This window comes from Zalophus californianus, chromosome 10 (assembly GCF_009762305.2).
Source record: "Zalophus californianus isolate mZalCal1 chromosome 10, mZalCal1.pri.v2, whole genome shotgun sequence".
NCBI lineage: Eukaryota > Metazoa > Chordata > Mammalia > Carnivora > Otariidae > Zalophus > Zalophus californianus.
The window spans coordinates 108,655,659-108,668,992 of NC_045604.1; the positions used below are offsets into that span (position 1 = coordinate 108,655,659).

The 13,334-nt window shown below is 41.1% G+C and overlaps 1 protein-coding gene across 1 annotated transcript in view; it reads left to right on the forward strand.

The window, feature by feature from the left end:
- Positions 1-13,334, forward strand: part of BAIAP2L1 (BAR/IMD domain containing adaptor protein 2 like 1) — a 95,859-nt gene that overhangs the window by 63,385 nt on the left and 19,140 nt on the right. Inside the window, exons 4-9 of the mRNA XM_027611379.2 lie at positions 5,669-5,730; positions 5,840-5,911; positions 7,221-7,358; positions 8,026-8,178; positions 9,916-10,083; positions 12,737-12,884. Coding sequence (XP_027467180.1) covers positions 5,669-5,730; positions 5,840-5,911; positions 7,221-7,358; positions 8,026-8,178; positions 9,916-10,083; positions 12,737-12,884 — 741 coding nt within the window. The remainder of the gene's footprint in view (positions 1-5,668; positions 5,731-5,839; positions 5,912-7,220; positions 7,359-8,025; positions 8,179-9,915; positions 10,084-12,736; positions 12,885-13,334) is intronic.

The following is a 13,334-nucleotide window of genomic DNA, read 5'->3' on the forward strand; positions in this document are numbered from 1 at the left end:
TGTGTTACTTCCCAAGCCTTTCTCACTTGGTGGGACTTGAATTCCCAATTCTGTATGCCCAATACTGTGTGTCTAATGAGAATCTCTGCTAAACTCCACATCCTTCCAGCTGCTGATTTTCTTAGAGTCTCACCCTGTGCGTGCGCAATTTAGATGTTAGCCAGGGGTTTGAGAGGAATTTGTATACAGATTTTGGGTCTTCTTGCTCCATTGTGTGAGTTTATTCTACAACTTATCCATTCTAGTGATGATAGATGTTTGAGTTGTTTCTGGCCTGAAGATATGAATAAAGCTGCTATGAACATTCTTGTGCTTGTCTATTGATAAACAAATGTACTCATTTCTCTTGGGAATATATCTAGGAGTAAAATTGCTAGGTCACAGAGTAGGCAGATTTGTTTATCAGATACTTTTCTGGAATGTTTTATAAATGGAATCATACAATATGTAGCTTTTTTAGTCTGGCTTTTTTCTTTTACTATATTTTTGAAATTTATCCATGTTGTTATGTCTGTCAGTAGTTAATTTCTTTTTATTATTGGATAGTATTCCATTAAATTCTTGAAATGAGTGTTTAGAGCAATGATGTTTTTCACTCATTCTTTTCTAATATGCATTTGAAGCCTATAAGTTTCTCTAACCACAGCTTTAGTTGCATCCTACATGTTCTTATATGCTGTATTTATTATTTCATTTGAAAATAATTTTAACTTCTGTTGTGTTTTCTTTTTTGACCTATGGGTTATTTAGAAGTCTGTTTCTTCATTCCCAGTATATGGACATTTTCTGATTACCTTTCTGTTAATGATTTCTAGTTTAATTTTGCTGTGGTTAAGAACATACTCAGTATGATTTCAGTCCTTTGAAATAATAGTGAGCCTTTCTTTTGATCCCTTTTTAATATACTGTTTGCTTTAAAAATGAAGTTATAGTATTCTATATATGTTCGGTAGCTCAAGTGTATTTATCATTCAGGTCATCTATATCTGTAGTGATACTTTTGTCTGCTTGTTCTAATCATTTACTAAGGGAAGTGTATTGAAGTCTCCTACAATTATTATTGACTTATCTACTTATTTTATAATTCCGTTTTATTTTAAATATGTTGACCATGTTAATTATGCATACAAATAAAAATTTTTTCCATCTTCCAGATGAATTGAACTTTTTCCCATTATGAAATGATTGTTTTTATGTCTAATGTTTCTCACCCTCCTTGACTACTTTGTCTTGTTTGGTTTTAATAAACCTATATCAGCTTTCTTTTGGTTAGTGTTTGCTACGTATCTTACTCCATCCTTTTACTCTCTATCCCTGTATTTAAGGTATATCTCTTATAAACAAAATATAATTTTTTTTAATCCTAACAATCTTTGTCTTTTAATTAGATTATATAGTCATTTACATTCACTGTAATTACTTTTTGCTTTCTACTGTCTATGTTCACTTCTTCGATTGACCTCTTTTTGACTGGTTGTTTTTTCCTCTATTCGCTTGGTAGTTAGATGCATTTTATTCTTTTAGTGGCTACCCTAGTGGCATTTTTTCTTACCAAAGTCAGATGTTACTTGGCACTTTACTTTCATCTCAGACTATGAAGGAACTTTGGAATGCTATATAATTCTAATGTATAACTTTTGTTTGTCCCACCTCTTTTCATAAGATGGTATAAATCACAATCAGTGGTAGAATAATTACAGTCTCCATGCAAGACATTAATTAGGACTCTGGTACTATCGTTGGCTAAGTCAGAAGCTAGGCATCTGGAGAATATTGGATGAAATGCTTACCCTATCACTTTTTTGACATTATCCCTCCATGCATGTTGTTTATTGGTATAGTACCAACACCAGAGGAGAGCACCTCCGACTGCATCCAGGGACTGTGGGTGGACACCTACTGAGGGCTATTCTTAGAGGCTGGCAAAGCCTTTAAAGTTTAGTCACAGGTTCATGGTTACTAATCTGCCTCTGTACTAATTCAGTGCTGGTGACTCTAATCCATAGGATACACACTTGTGTATTTAACATATCCCATCTGCGTGTAGTTTGCTTGTGCTTCCATTATATTTTCTCCTCATCATATTTGATATTTTAAAAATTGTCAGAAAAGGTATATCCTTTTTCTAGTGACATTTTTGGTCAGGTTTATTTTAATTCATAGAGTGTAACTTTAGGTCCACAGTAGGTTGGCTTCCACCCTGTCAGTTTATTGTCTGATTCCACTTGAAGTAACATGGAGGAAGTAGTGTGTGACTCAGTCATTGCTCTCTGCTTTCTGGAAATACAGTATTCTGATTATCCATGATCAAATATAAATGAAAATATGTATGCCTACATGTTTAGCACCTGTTCTGTGCTACTTATGTCCATTAATAATCTCCATTTGGTTTCTCTAAACTTATACTGTGAATTGATGAAGAATTATCTAGTTGAAAATGTATTAATAGTCCAGTGACTAATCTATATTTCAAATGAAAACTTCCTCTGTGTTCTTACCAGTAATACTCTCTAATTTTATTTAACTTTTTAAAGTCCATTCTGCTTATTGACAAAATTCATATCTTTATATAGTATTGTCCAAATTTTTGGGCATGTTTGTTCATAGCTCCTAAAATTGGAGTGATATCAGCTATTTGCATGAATTTTAGGGAAAAACTGAAGGTAGACATTGACTTTTAGCAATGTCAAGTTCATGATTTTGAAATACGTATATATTTAAATTCCTTTAATACTGCCATTTAAGAATGTAATTTACTCAGACTGAGTCATATTACTGTACTTACTACGTGTTTCTTCCCAGAATGTTTACTCAGAACCTAAAAAGGAAAAAGGAAATGGTTGATCCAGTACATACGGTGCTATGATTTCTGAGACCAGCACTTGGTTCCTGTTTGGATGTGTATTTAGTTCTGCTCCATTACAATCTGGGCTGTGCTCCACCCTCTCCTTGAAAAAAATTTTTTTCTTCTCCAATGTAATTTATGAAAAATTAGGTTACAGGGCTAGGAGTAAATAAACGTGTGTGATGCCACATTTCAGACATAAAGTAGCACTTGCTATATTTAAGAATAAACTTCTGTAGATCGAACATAAAGGCTGTTTTCATTTTCTGTTTCAAGATACACTTTTGGCAACTCCCATAATCACAGTAAAGATGTTTTCTAAACCTTCTTTTGACCAAGGACTGCTGCTGCTATAAAGTCAGCATTTAAATTCCACGAGCTGCGAGGGACAGGAATAACAAGGGTAAGGTCAGGTGTTCCGTTCCTGCCCACAGAGTGAATGGGCTGTTTCAGGGAGTCTCCACTGAGCTGCCTGAAGGGAGAAAACCGCGGAGCGGGAGGGGCCTCAGGGCCTGTGCACCAGGGTCAGCAGTGCTGGTTTTCACGAAAGTGCCAGAGATCCACATTAGACAAGGTTGTAGTGATAAAGCGCATGACCGGTTGCCGGGGTGGGGGGGGGTGTAATGAGTGCATTGAATGTAGCCTGAATCACTCTTTGCACAATTATTTTTAGACTTTTTGAAAAAAAGTAGATCTGACTTGCCAAGAATAGAGTGCTTAATTTTCAAGTAATTGAAGTGGGGTTTTTTGTTGTTGCTGTTGTTTTTCATCTCCAGCCAGGAGTTATTTATGGGTTTAAAATGGATATGAAAGTAACTCAGACTATTTCAGGATCTGAAATCGCTAAATGATAAAGTGACATATTAATGTAATTATATTCTTGGTCATAGGAAGGTTTCCTTTGTGACGAACTCTCATTTGTTTCATGTTGAGCTTTAGGAGAACTTAATTATGGGAGAAATGAAGTCAGTGTCATTAAGGATGGAAAGTGGGTATCTTGATAACTTGGTGTGGTGGGGATGAGTGCTGGGGATGTCTGCCCTCACTCTCAGGTTTATCCAGCAGGCTGTTCTGTTAGGGGTTCCTAGACTTACAGGCTGCTTAGGGACTTTAAGTTATGTACCTATAACCTTATAAGGAGAGTCTCTGTCCCCACCACCTGCCATGGTTATTTTAAGCAGCACTGTTCACAGTGGGCTTCATGCTGAGGAGTTGGTTTATCTGGGACACCGTGGGGGCTGGGGGAATGACATGTTACATTTGATTTTGAGGGATCCCTGGCACCCCTGAGGAAGAGGGTCTGGAGGAGAACAAGCTGGGAGTCAAGAGAAATGATAAGAGCTTGAGGGGCAAGACCCGAGAGGTCCAACTGGTGGGTTTGAATGTGTTGGTGGGGGGCAGACTAGGGAGACTCTTCCCCCTCCCCTCATGGGACAGATGATTGGGCGCACAGAGACTTCACAAGTCATTCTCACATACGTTCTCTCCCAGGCAGGGAAGGGCTGGCACATTTGTTGCCCAAGAAAGCAGGATGAGTAAGGGGCGTGATTTCACCCTAGAGGCTGGCCCAAGTAATGACACACATGCACAAGGGAATGAGTCTTTGTCGTTGAGTGTGACATATGGGTGAAGTGTAAACCCCATGTGACTGGCTGTGAGCTGGCAGCCAAGAGCTGGGATTGGAGACTATGGGGTGAATTCACTTTTAGACACATTGAATGTGAGGTACCTAATGAGACATCCAGGTGGACATGTTCAGGAAGGGGCTGGATTTCTGAGTCTGAAGATGGGGGGTAGGGGGACTAGACTGGCTATTTGAGAGTCACATGTCTTAACTCTTTCTAGAACAGGGCACCATAGTATCATTTCTGTAAAGGTGATAGCTGAAGTCACAGTCTAGTTGTTATTCTTTCTCTTTCCCCACATCTACCACAGTCTTAATTTTAATTCTCCTTCATCTGCAGCCTTCAGTTTACCCAAGGAATTCCTACCAAACTGTGGGAGGATCTACCCAGCACATTTTGTTATTGTTTGTATGGTCTGGTGGTTGTTCCAAATGAATCTATTTTTTCTAGTTCTTAGGTATCAGACCCATTTGGTTCCTATAGATAAGTGAACAGGGAGAGGCTCTTGTTCACCTTTATCAGAGTTTAGTAGCAGAGATGCATCACACTGCCTCAAACTGCAAGAGATGTACTTTGCAAATCAAGTGGTTTGTCTTGCTGCTTTTGGAGTAAAGCTCAATTCTGGAACATTCTCCATGTGACTGTACTTGTTTCAGAGAATTGATGTAGTCCCGGGAGATACGAGGCAGAACACTGTCCCTGCTGCATTTTCCCATGGTGTTAATATTTTCCAAAATGATACAAGAACTAATATGAGAAAAAATAACCTTTATCTTTTATGCCTGACAGATAATCAGATTACTCTGGGGATTAGATAAAAATAAGTCATTTGTTCCTATAGTTAGTTACTATAATGACCATGATAATCTTGCATAAGAGAATTTAAAAATTAAATCAGATAAATAAGATTCAGCTTAGTGAATGAGAAAATATAGAAAGCATGATGTGAATTTGAAGACAAAATTGGCATTCTCTGGATGAACAGTGTTGTACAGTAAGTTTGCTAGGGCCTGTGTCCCTTTGGCGCCCACCCTGCCACGGGCACGCAGTCACTGCTTCTGACGTGCCACAGGGCCTGATGCTTCCAGCCGCGGTTCGCAGCGGTAGATTGTGCTTCATTCCACTATTTTACTTTCTTTAATATCTTCACAAAATCCACACAGTGACTTTTCCCCCTAACGTCTGATTTTATTCACAGGCCATGTTCTCATAGAGATTTCAAGTACCCACAAGAAACTCAATGAGAGTCTTGATGAAAACGTATGTAAACTATGTTTATACTTATAAAATAAAATATATTTTATTTCTAAACTGTATTTTGCTTAATGTCTCAAATCTGGTGTGAATTTTTAATTCCTTTTGTTAACAGTTCAAAAAATTCCATAAAGAGATTATACATGAGCTGGAGAAGAAGACAGAACTTGATGTAAAATACATGAATGTGAGTACACGGTTTTCTCCACCTCCATGGTTGGAAGTGGGTGTGGGGCACGCGGACCTGGCGTTCCGGGAGGCTGCACTTGCCTGATCTCTGAGCCGAGGAGAACTTTCTCTCACTGTTTATCCAGCAGCAGAAAACATGGACAGAGCTTAGTGTTGAGTATATATACACAGAGGCAGGAAACTGACAAGGTCCCTTGGAGCTGGGTGCCCCGTTTGCATTAACACCTGGGATCTTTATTAAAAAGCAGAGAGGAAAATATTGCAAGGAGTCCTCCTGCTTCTAGACAGCACTGTTTCCAAAGAACACGTATGTGGGGACAACCTCTGCATCTGTATTCGTGCTGCTGTAGCTGTTGCTTTCACAAACCACGTCAGGGTGTGAGACGTGGGTGGGAGAACCACCATCTGGAGCTCCCTGGGACTCCCAGGCCCATTCGTCAGAGACTGCTCCTGCGTTGTGTCCCTTGCCTGTCACCTGGTATTGATGACTCCAGCAGTTTTCTCCTTCTGCCGGACCCTCCAGCCCTGTCACACGGCTCTTTCCATCTCCCTTACCTGCTGTGGAATAGCTGCTTTCTTTGCCACCTAAAGCCTCTTTCTCACCAAGACCCCATGTGGCAGTAAGCACTGTCGTTACCCTGAAATCGTCCCACGGCCCCTGAGTGCGTGTGCTCTGTGTGCTCTGGAGGAGGGCGGCAGGACCACCTACAACAGCTGAGGTGGATGTAATGCCAAGCATTTTCCATACATTATCAGATTTTTGTCCCTACAGAAACCCCATAATGTAGCTACTCTCCTATCCTCGCTGTACATATTAAAGGGAAAACATGAATTTGAGAGAAACTAAGTGGTTGCTGAGATCCCACAGGAAGTGAAGGATTTCACCAGAATTCTGACTTAGGTCTGTGAGGCTCCAAAAACACTTGGTTACACAGCACCCAAAATAATCAGAAGTGATTGTGCTTGTTCATTCTGTTTTTTAAAGTTGTAAGTCATAAAACAGGAACATGTGACTTAATATTGTTTTTTTATTCACCAAAGCACTTAGCACTCAGTGTCCTAAAAAATTTGAGAAAATAAGGAATAAAAGAAAGAAAAGACACTCTTGTCTTCTAAGAGTTGCCCTTGGGGTCAGTAGCCCCTTGTCCGACCAGGGACTTTAAGACAGACAAAGCTGCATGTTGGAGGGAGGGAGCAGTATGAGGTGAGGGTGTGCAGGGCCATGCCCAACGGAAGTGTTAGCAAAAGTAACTGCCCAACAGTTTGCACGGTGCTGCACTCAAATAAGCACAATATTTAACTTACAGGCAACTCTCAAAAGATACCAAACGGAACACAAAAGTAAATTAGATTCTCTGGAGAAATCTCAAGCTGAGTTAAAGAAAATCAGAAGGAAAAGTCAAGGAGGACGAAATGCACTCAAATACGAACACAAAGAAATTGAGGTGAACTTTTCAGCACTATTTTATTTTGTTGTTGACAGTTTATACAATTTACAGGGAACGTTACTTACCTCAGTCAGCCACTTTAACCACTTACTGCTGTGCCGCTGTTGAAGTTAAAAATGAGCGTTTTGACTTGGTATGAGCTGAAGGCTACAGAGTTTTCCAGAGTTAAGAATAATTAATAGCCTCCTAAAAACATTGGCATTTTCTCCTGATTTGGGGGTGGGGAGGTGGTAAGAGATATTCCATGATTAGCATTACTCTCCCCATGTTACAGATGAAGAACATGGGGCTTAGACCAAGTCACATGGTTGATACTTAGAACTGGGGTTTAAATTTGAACTTTCTGGTTTCAAAGTCCTTGATTTTCCACTAGAACACAATCCTATCCCTGAAGTATAAAGTAATATTTTGTGCAGATTGCCCAACGCAGAATGTAAGGCCTTTGGCAACGTCCTTCTACACATGAGTCAGGGATCTTAATCAGAATGATGATACCTGCTCAGGTCAGGTTACAGCTTTGTTATTTTATCTCATGTTTATCTATTTAGCGTTAACTTCTCTTTCAAAATAAACCAAGTGTAAAGACAGCACAAGATAAATGTCTGGCTGTGCAGCTACTTGATTCCTCATGACATACTTGTATAATTATTATTTATTTTCCTAGTATGTAGAAACCGTTACGTCTCGCCAGAGCGAAATCCAGAAATTTATTGCAGATGGTTGCAAAGAAGCTCTACTTGAAGAGAAAAGGCGCTTCTGCTTTCTGGTCGACAAACACTGTAGCTTTGCAAATCACTTACATTATTATCATTTACAGGTGGGTTTGTGATGGCAAGTTTTGTTGCATTATTAATAATTTAATTTCATATTCAAATGCCCTTGAAATGCTTCACCTTCCATATGTGCCTCAATGTAAAGCGATGGGCCTAGTTTACCAATGAGAAGACATGCCAAAGAAACACCTTTTGGCCCACTTGAATATGTAAACTTTCAGAAATGTGGATGAAATGGTTAAATATTGCTTATAATACATGATTAATTTAGTAGTATATCCATATTTAAAATCTTTCATAAAATAATGCTTACTAATCAAGAATTAGTACTTTTTTCTTTTTTCACCTATGAGTCAGCTTTCCTCAGACTCTTTCTGATGCGTCCTCAGCATCAGTGTCTTCAGAGCCATGGGATGAGTCCCAGCGAGCCCCAAGCTCACCCCACCTGGGTAGTTTGAGTGTTCGCCTTGGGAGTCCATGCACAGAGGTGTCCCTGGAAGTTCTCTCCCAGCCGCAGACCCATTCACAGCATCAGGACACTTGCTGTGGTTCCTTTTTCATTCCTCTTCAAGGTGTTTCCTCATGATCTCATCACCCGTGGAACTGGCTTTACTGCCCTCCTTCCAGCACACGTAGTTGTGAGGTTTTACCCCCAGGAATCATTACAAGATAATACGTTACTTTCCCTTCCTTTTTTTTTTTTTTTTTTTATTATAAATTTTACTGGGCCTGTGTAAGCATCCAAAACTAGCATGGAGTGAAGTCAAATATTCATTGTTATTTATAATAATTTAGATAGCGCTCCATGGTAGAAGTTTCTAAGAGCTTGAAAATAAGGCAACTTCCTCTTTTTCAGAGGAAAAAAAACTTGGCCTTGTATGTATGCTTTGGTCATATGTTACATATTCCATAAAGTTTTTGCAACCTTAAGGACCATTCATCTACCAGATCTAAAGCCCCAAGATCTAACATTGTTACAGGAAAGGAAAGAATTGCAGTATTAGATGATCACTTTGTACTCAGTTCAACAGTGTCTGTTTCCGGTGAGGGTGTTCTGCTGGGGCAGGGTCATAGGTCAGGTGACCTTGAGGCTCTTCCTTTGGCCTAGCCCTGCCAGTGATGGGGTGCTCACTGTGTCACAAGGTAACCTTGCCAATTTGCAGAGAGCTCTAGTTGGTGGCAGACTCATGCTTAACCTTGGATCCCAGTTACACTTTTTAGCATAAACGAAGTCTACTTCTCTTCTCTACTGGGAATCTCTTCATCTCTCTGAAAACTGCTTCTTTGCCCTCCCTTTTTCTGGTTCCAGCATCCCAGTCCTTTCAGTGGCTCCTTGGACAAAGCAGGCCCAAGCAATCGGTGTGTCAGGGCTACAGTCCGAGGCCATAGGTGGTTTGGGGTGAGGGTTTTTTGCCTTCTCTTAGGAGTGGGAGGAAGAAAGCACTGATTGGCATTTCTGGGGCCACTGGGGAAACAGTGGGGCTTAATAAGATTGTTCAGCCCTTCCCTTTTCGTGTTTGAGTTTGTTCTGCGTCAGTCTTCAACTGCATTCACACTGAGGCAGAGGGCAAGCTGCTGTAGAACAGGGGCCGACACCTCTCGCAGCAAGTAACACAGGGAGGAAGTTCATAGATGCTTAAGTGCTCACTGAATTTGACCCAAAGCTCTCACACTTCTGGTGGTAAGCCAGTAAAACATTATCCCTGATATTTGACGTGACTTTTCTCAGCTCTTTGAACAGTACACGTTTGTGTTTTGTTGTGTTTCTCTCGGATTCACAGTCTGCAGAATTACTCAATTCCAAGCTGCCCCGGTGGCAGGAAACGTGTGGTGACGCTACCAAAGTGCCCGAGAAGATCATGAATATGATTGAGGAAATAAGGACCCCAAGCTCTACCCCCGTGTCCGGGACACCCCAGCCCTCACCGATGATTGAGAGAAGCAGCATGGTAGGGATGGGTTCTCTCTCCAAGATTTCATTTGGGTTTTTACTGATAGATCTTGGGCCAAATTTGCACGAAGGACCAAGGCCTTTGGTGATGGCAATCACAGGTCCTTCCTTGTCTCACTCTGATCCCGTTACCTTCAGATTTGACATTAGCTATGCAGTGCTCAGCACTGTGTAGTGCTGTGTTCAACTCTGTTATCTTTGTTTTGGAAATGTTATTGGTACTGTTTTTAATTGTAATGATTCCAACTTTGTGAGTTTATTCCCAGTGAAGGAGGCGTAGGTGTCTTAGAGAATAATCAGCAAAACTCTGGTGCCATTCATCACAACATAAGGCACTTCAGAAAAAAATAGCCACCAAAGTATTTCAAGGTAATGAAATCAAGCATTGTAGTTTGCCACTCCTTGTACCTCGGCTTTATTGCTTTTCACAAATGTGGAAATACGCCCTTGATCTTAGCCAAAAGGCCGAGAAGCGATACAAATGTGGAAATTCAGATCCAGGGGATAGTTTAGACACATGGGTCCACCCTGACCTCTGAAATGAAAGCAAAGATGCTAAAGACCAGTCGACAACCTACAGAATAGATCATAACTGCATGGGGGATAAGAGAAGGTGCTGTCGGTGGGCCAGAAACATTGAAGGAGTCTCAGAGAAAGGCAAGATCAGTGAGTGTGGAGAATCAAGAGAGAAGAAAATCTCAGCCCCAAGCACATGCAGGGCAAGACTGTAGCAGAGGGCCGAGCAGTGAGCTCAGAGTCAGTGGGTCTAAGAAGGGGTGGAGAATGGCATGTGGCGTTCCTATATATGGTCGGTTCTAGACGATTCACATCCTCTAAGGTGGTCCCACTTGTGCTAAACAGTAGGCATCAGGGCTTTTGTCCACTGGCCGAAACTGTGTGTTCAGAGGCCAGGCACCTGCCTAGCTGCATCTTCCCTGTCTCCACCTCACCACAGGTAGTCTGTGATAACAAGAACAGGCAAAATACAGACTATGATAAACCGGCAAAAGAATAGGGAATGCCATACAATACAGAGATGGACAGATAATCGGGGCTCACCAAACAAGTGAGGAAAACCAGTATCCTGAAAAAACACACTAAAAGAAAAAAACTGGAATAAACAATATTGGAGGCAACAGAGGCAGGAGGGCAGAGGAGAAATCTTTAGAAAGAAACGAAAAGATATTACATCCCCAGGGGAAAATCAACTAAAGATTTTGGGAATTAAAAATGGATTATTATTCACAATTGAGATGTCTGGGATTTGCTTCAGCATATTCCAGGCACGGGGGAAGATGGTGTAGCATATATGAAACAATATTGGCCATGAATTCATAATTGTTGAAGCTGGGTGTTGGGTACAGGGAGATTTATTGTGCTGTTCTTTCTCCTTTATACATGCTTGAAATTTTTCTAAAATAGCTTTTTAAATTTTTCCCTCCCCTTTCCCCCTCCACAAAAAAAACATAAGCAAGCAAACCCCCACACCAATAGGTGGGCTCATTAACAGAATGGAACTGCTTAGAAAATTAATCCAAAGAGCTCTCACAAAACACAGAACAAAAACAGAGAGAGGATGTAAACATAATGTTAGACAGGTTGGAGATACCCAATTGCCTTCTCAAAATCATCACCAGATGTCTAACGGGGATCTCAAATTCAACTTGTCTAAAACCAGATGACTGATTTCTCACTCTAAGTGTGCTTCTCTAGTCTTCCCCATCCAGAAAATGGCAGCTCCATCCTTCCAGTAGCTCGGGCACAAATGCGGACTTCTCTCCCTCTCTCCACCCCCCACCTCCCTACCCCCCAGCCACAGCCAAGCCCTGGGCCTGCCCTGTCATTTCCACCTTCAAAGCATAAACAGGTCCAGCCGCTTCACACCCGTCCACTGCCCTAACTGTGGTCCCTGCTGAGATTACTGCAGTAGACTCTGCCTGATCTTTAACACGGCAACGACAGTGAGCCTGGACAAATGGAAAAAAACAAAACCTTGATAGACTGTGGTCAAGTTGCAGAAGGGGATAAAGAGAAAATTCTAAAAACTTCCAGAGAGGGGGAAAATAGATTACTTACAAAGAAAAGAGTACTCCACTGGTACCAGATTTCTTGTTAGCAAAACAAGATGTTAGAAATCAATGGAGCAATGCACTCAAAAATCCTTGGAAAAATTATTTTAAATGTAGAATCCTAGGGCACCTGGGTGGCTCAGTCAGTTAAGTATCTGCCGTCGGGTCAGGTCATGATCCCGGGGTCCAGGGTCCTGCTCTGCAGGGAGTTTGCTTCTCCCTTAACCCCTCCTCCTACTTGTTCTCTCAATCTCTCTTTCAAACAAATAAAATCTCTTAAAAAAAAAAAAAAAACAAACCTGTAGTACCTAGGAGGGAGCCTAAAATCCATAGAGACAGAAAGTAAATTAGTGGTTGCCAGGGTGTGGTGGGAAATGGGGAGTAACTGCCTTTAAAAAAAAATGAAGACAAAAATGAAAAAAATGTGATATTCTTGAAATAATTCAGAGTGGGGCATTGCCATCAACCAAGAGAACTTTGTGAAGAAAGTGGAATTTAAAGCATGTTAAAACAGCCCTGGGAATCTGTATAATTCCATTGCTGTGTTACACTAATATTAAACTAATGAAGAATTTTTCACAGGTTGGGAAAGATTATGACACTCTTTCTAAATATTCGCCAAAGGTGCCCCCAGCTCCTTCAGCCAGAGCGTATACTAGTCCTTTGATTGATATGTTTAATAACCCAGCAACAGTTGGACAGAATTCGGAAAGGATAAAGAATTCAACAGGTAAGAGATTTATTTTATTTTAAAATACCTTTTTAGGGGGCGCCTGGGTGGCTCAGTCGTTAAGCGTCTGCCTTCGGCTCAGGTCATGATCCCAGGGTCCTGGGATCAAGCCCCACATCGGGCTCCCTGCTCAGCGGGAAGCCTGCTTCTCCCTTTCCCACTCCCCCTGCTTGTGTTCCCTCTCTCGCTGTGTCTCTCTCTGTCAAATAAATAAGTAAAATCTTTAAAAAATAAAATACCTTTTTAGGGGTGCCTCGGTTGTGCAGTTGGGCCTCTGACTCTTGGTTTTGGGTCATGATCTTTGGCTTGGGTTGTGATTTCGGGGTGTTGGAATCGAGCCCAGCCTCAGTCTCTGGGCGCAGCGGGAAGTCGGCTTGAGATTCTTTTTCCCTCTGCCCCTCCCCCTGCTCGCATTCCACCCCCAAATAAATAAAGTCTATAAAATTAGCA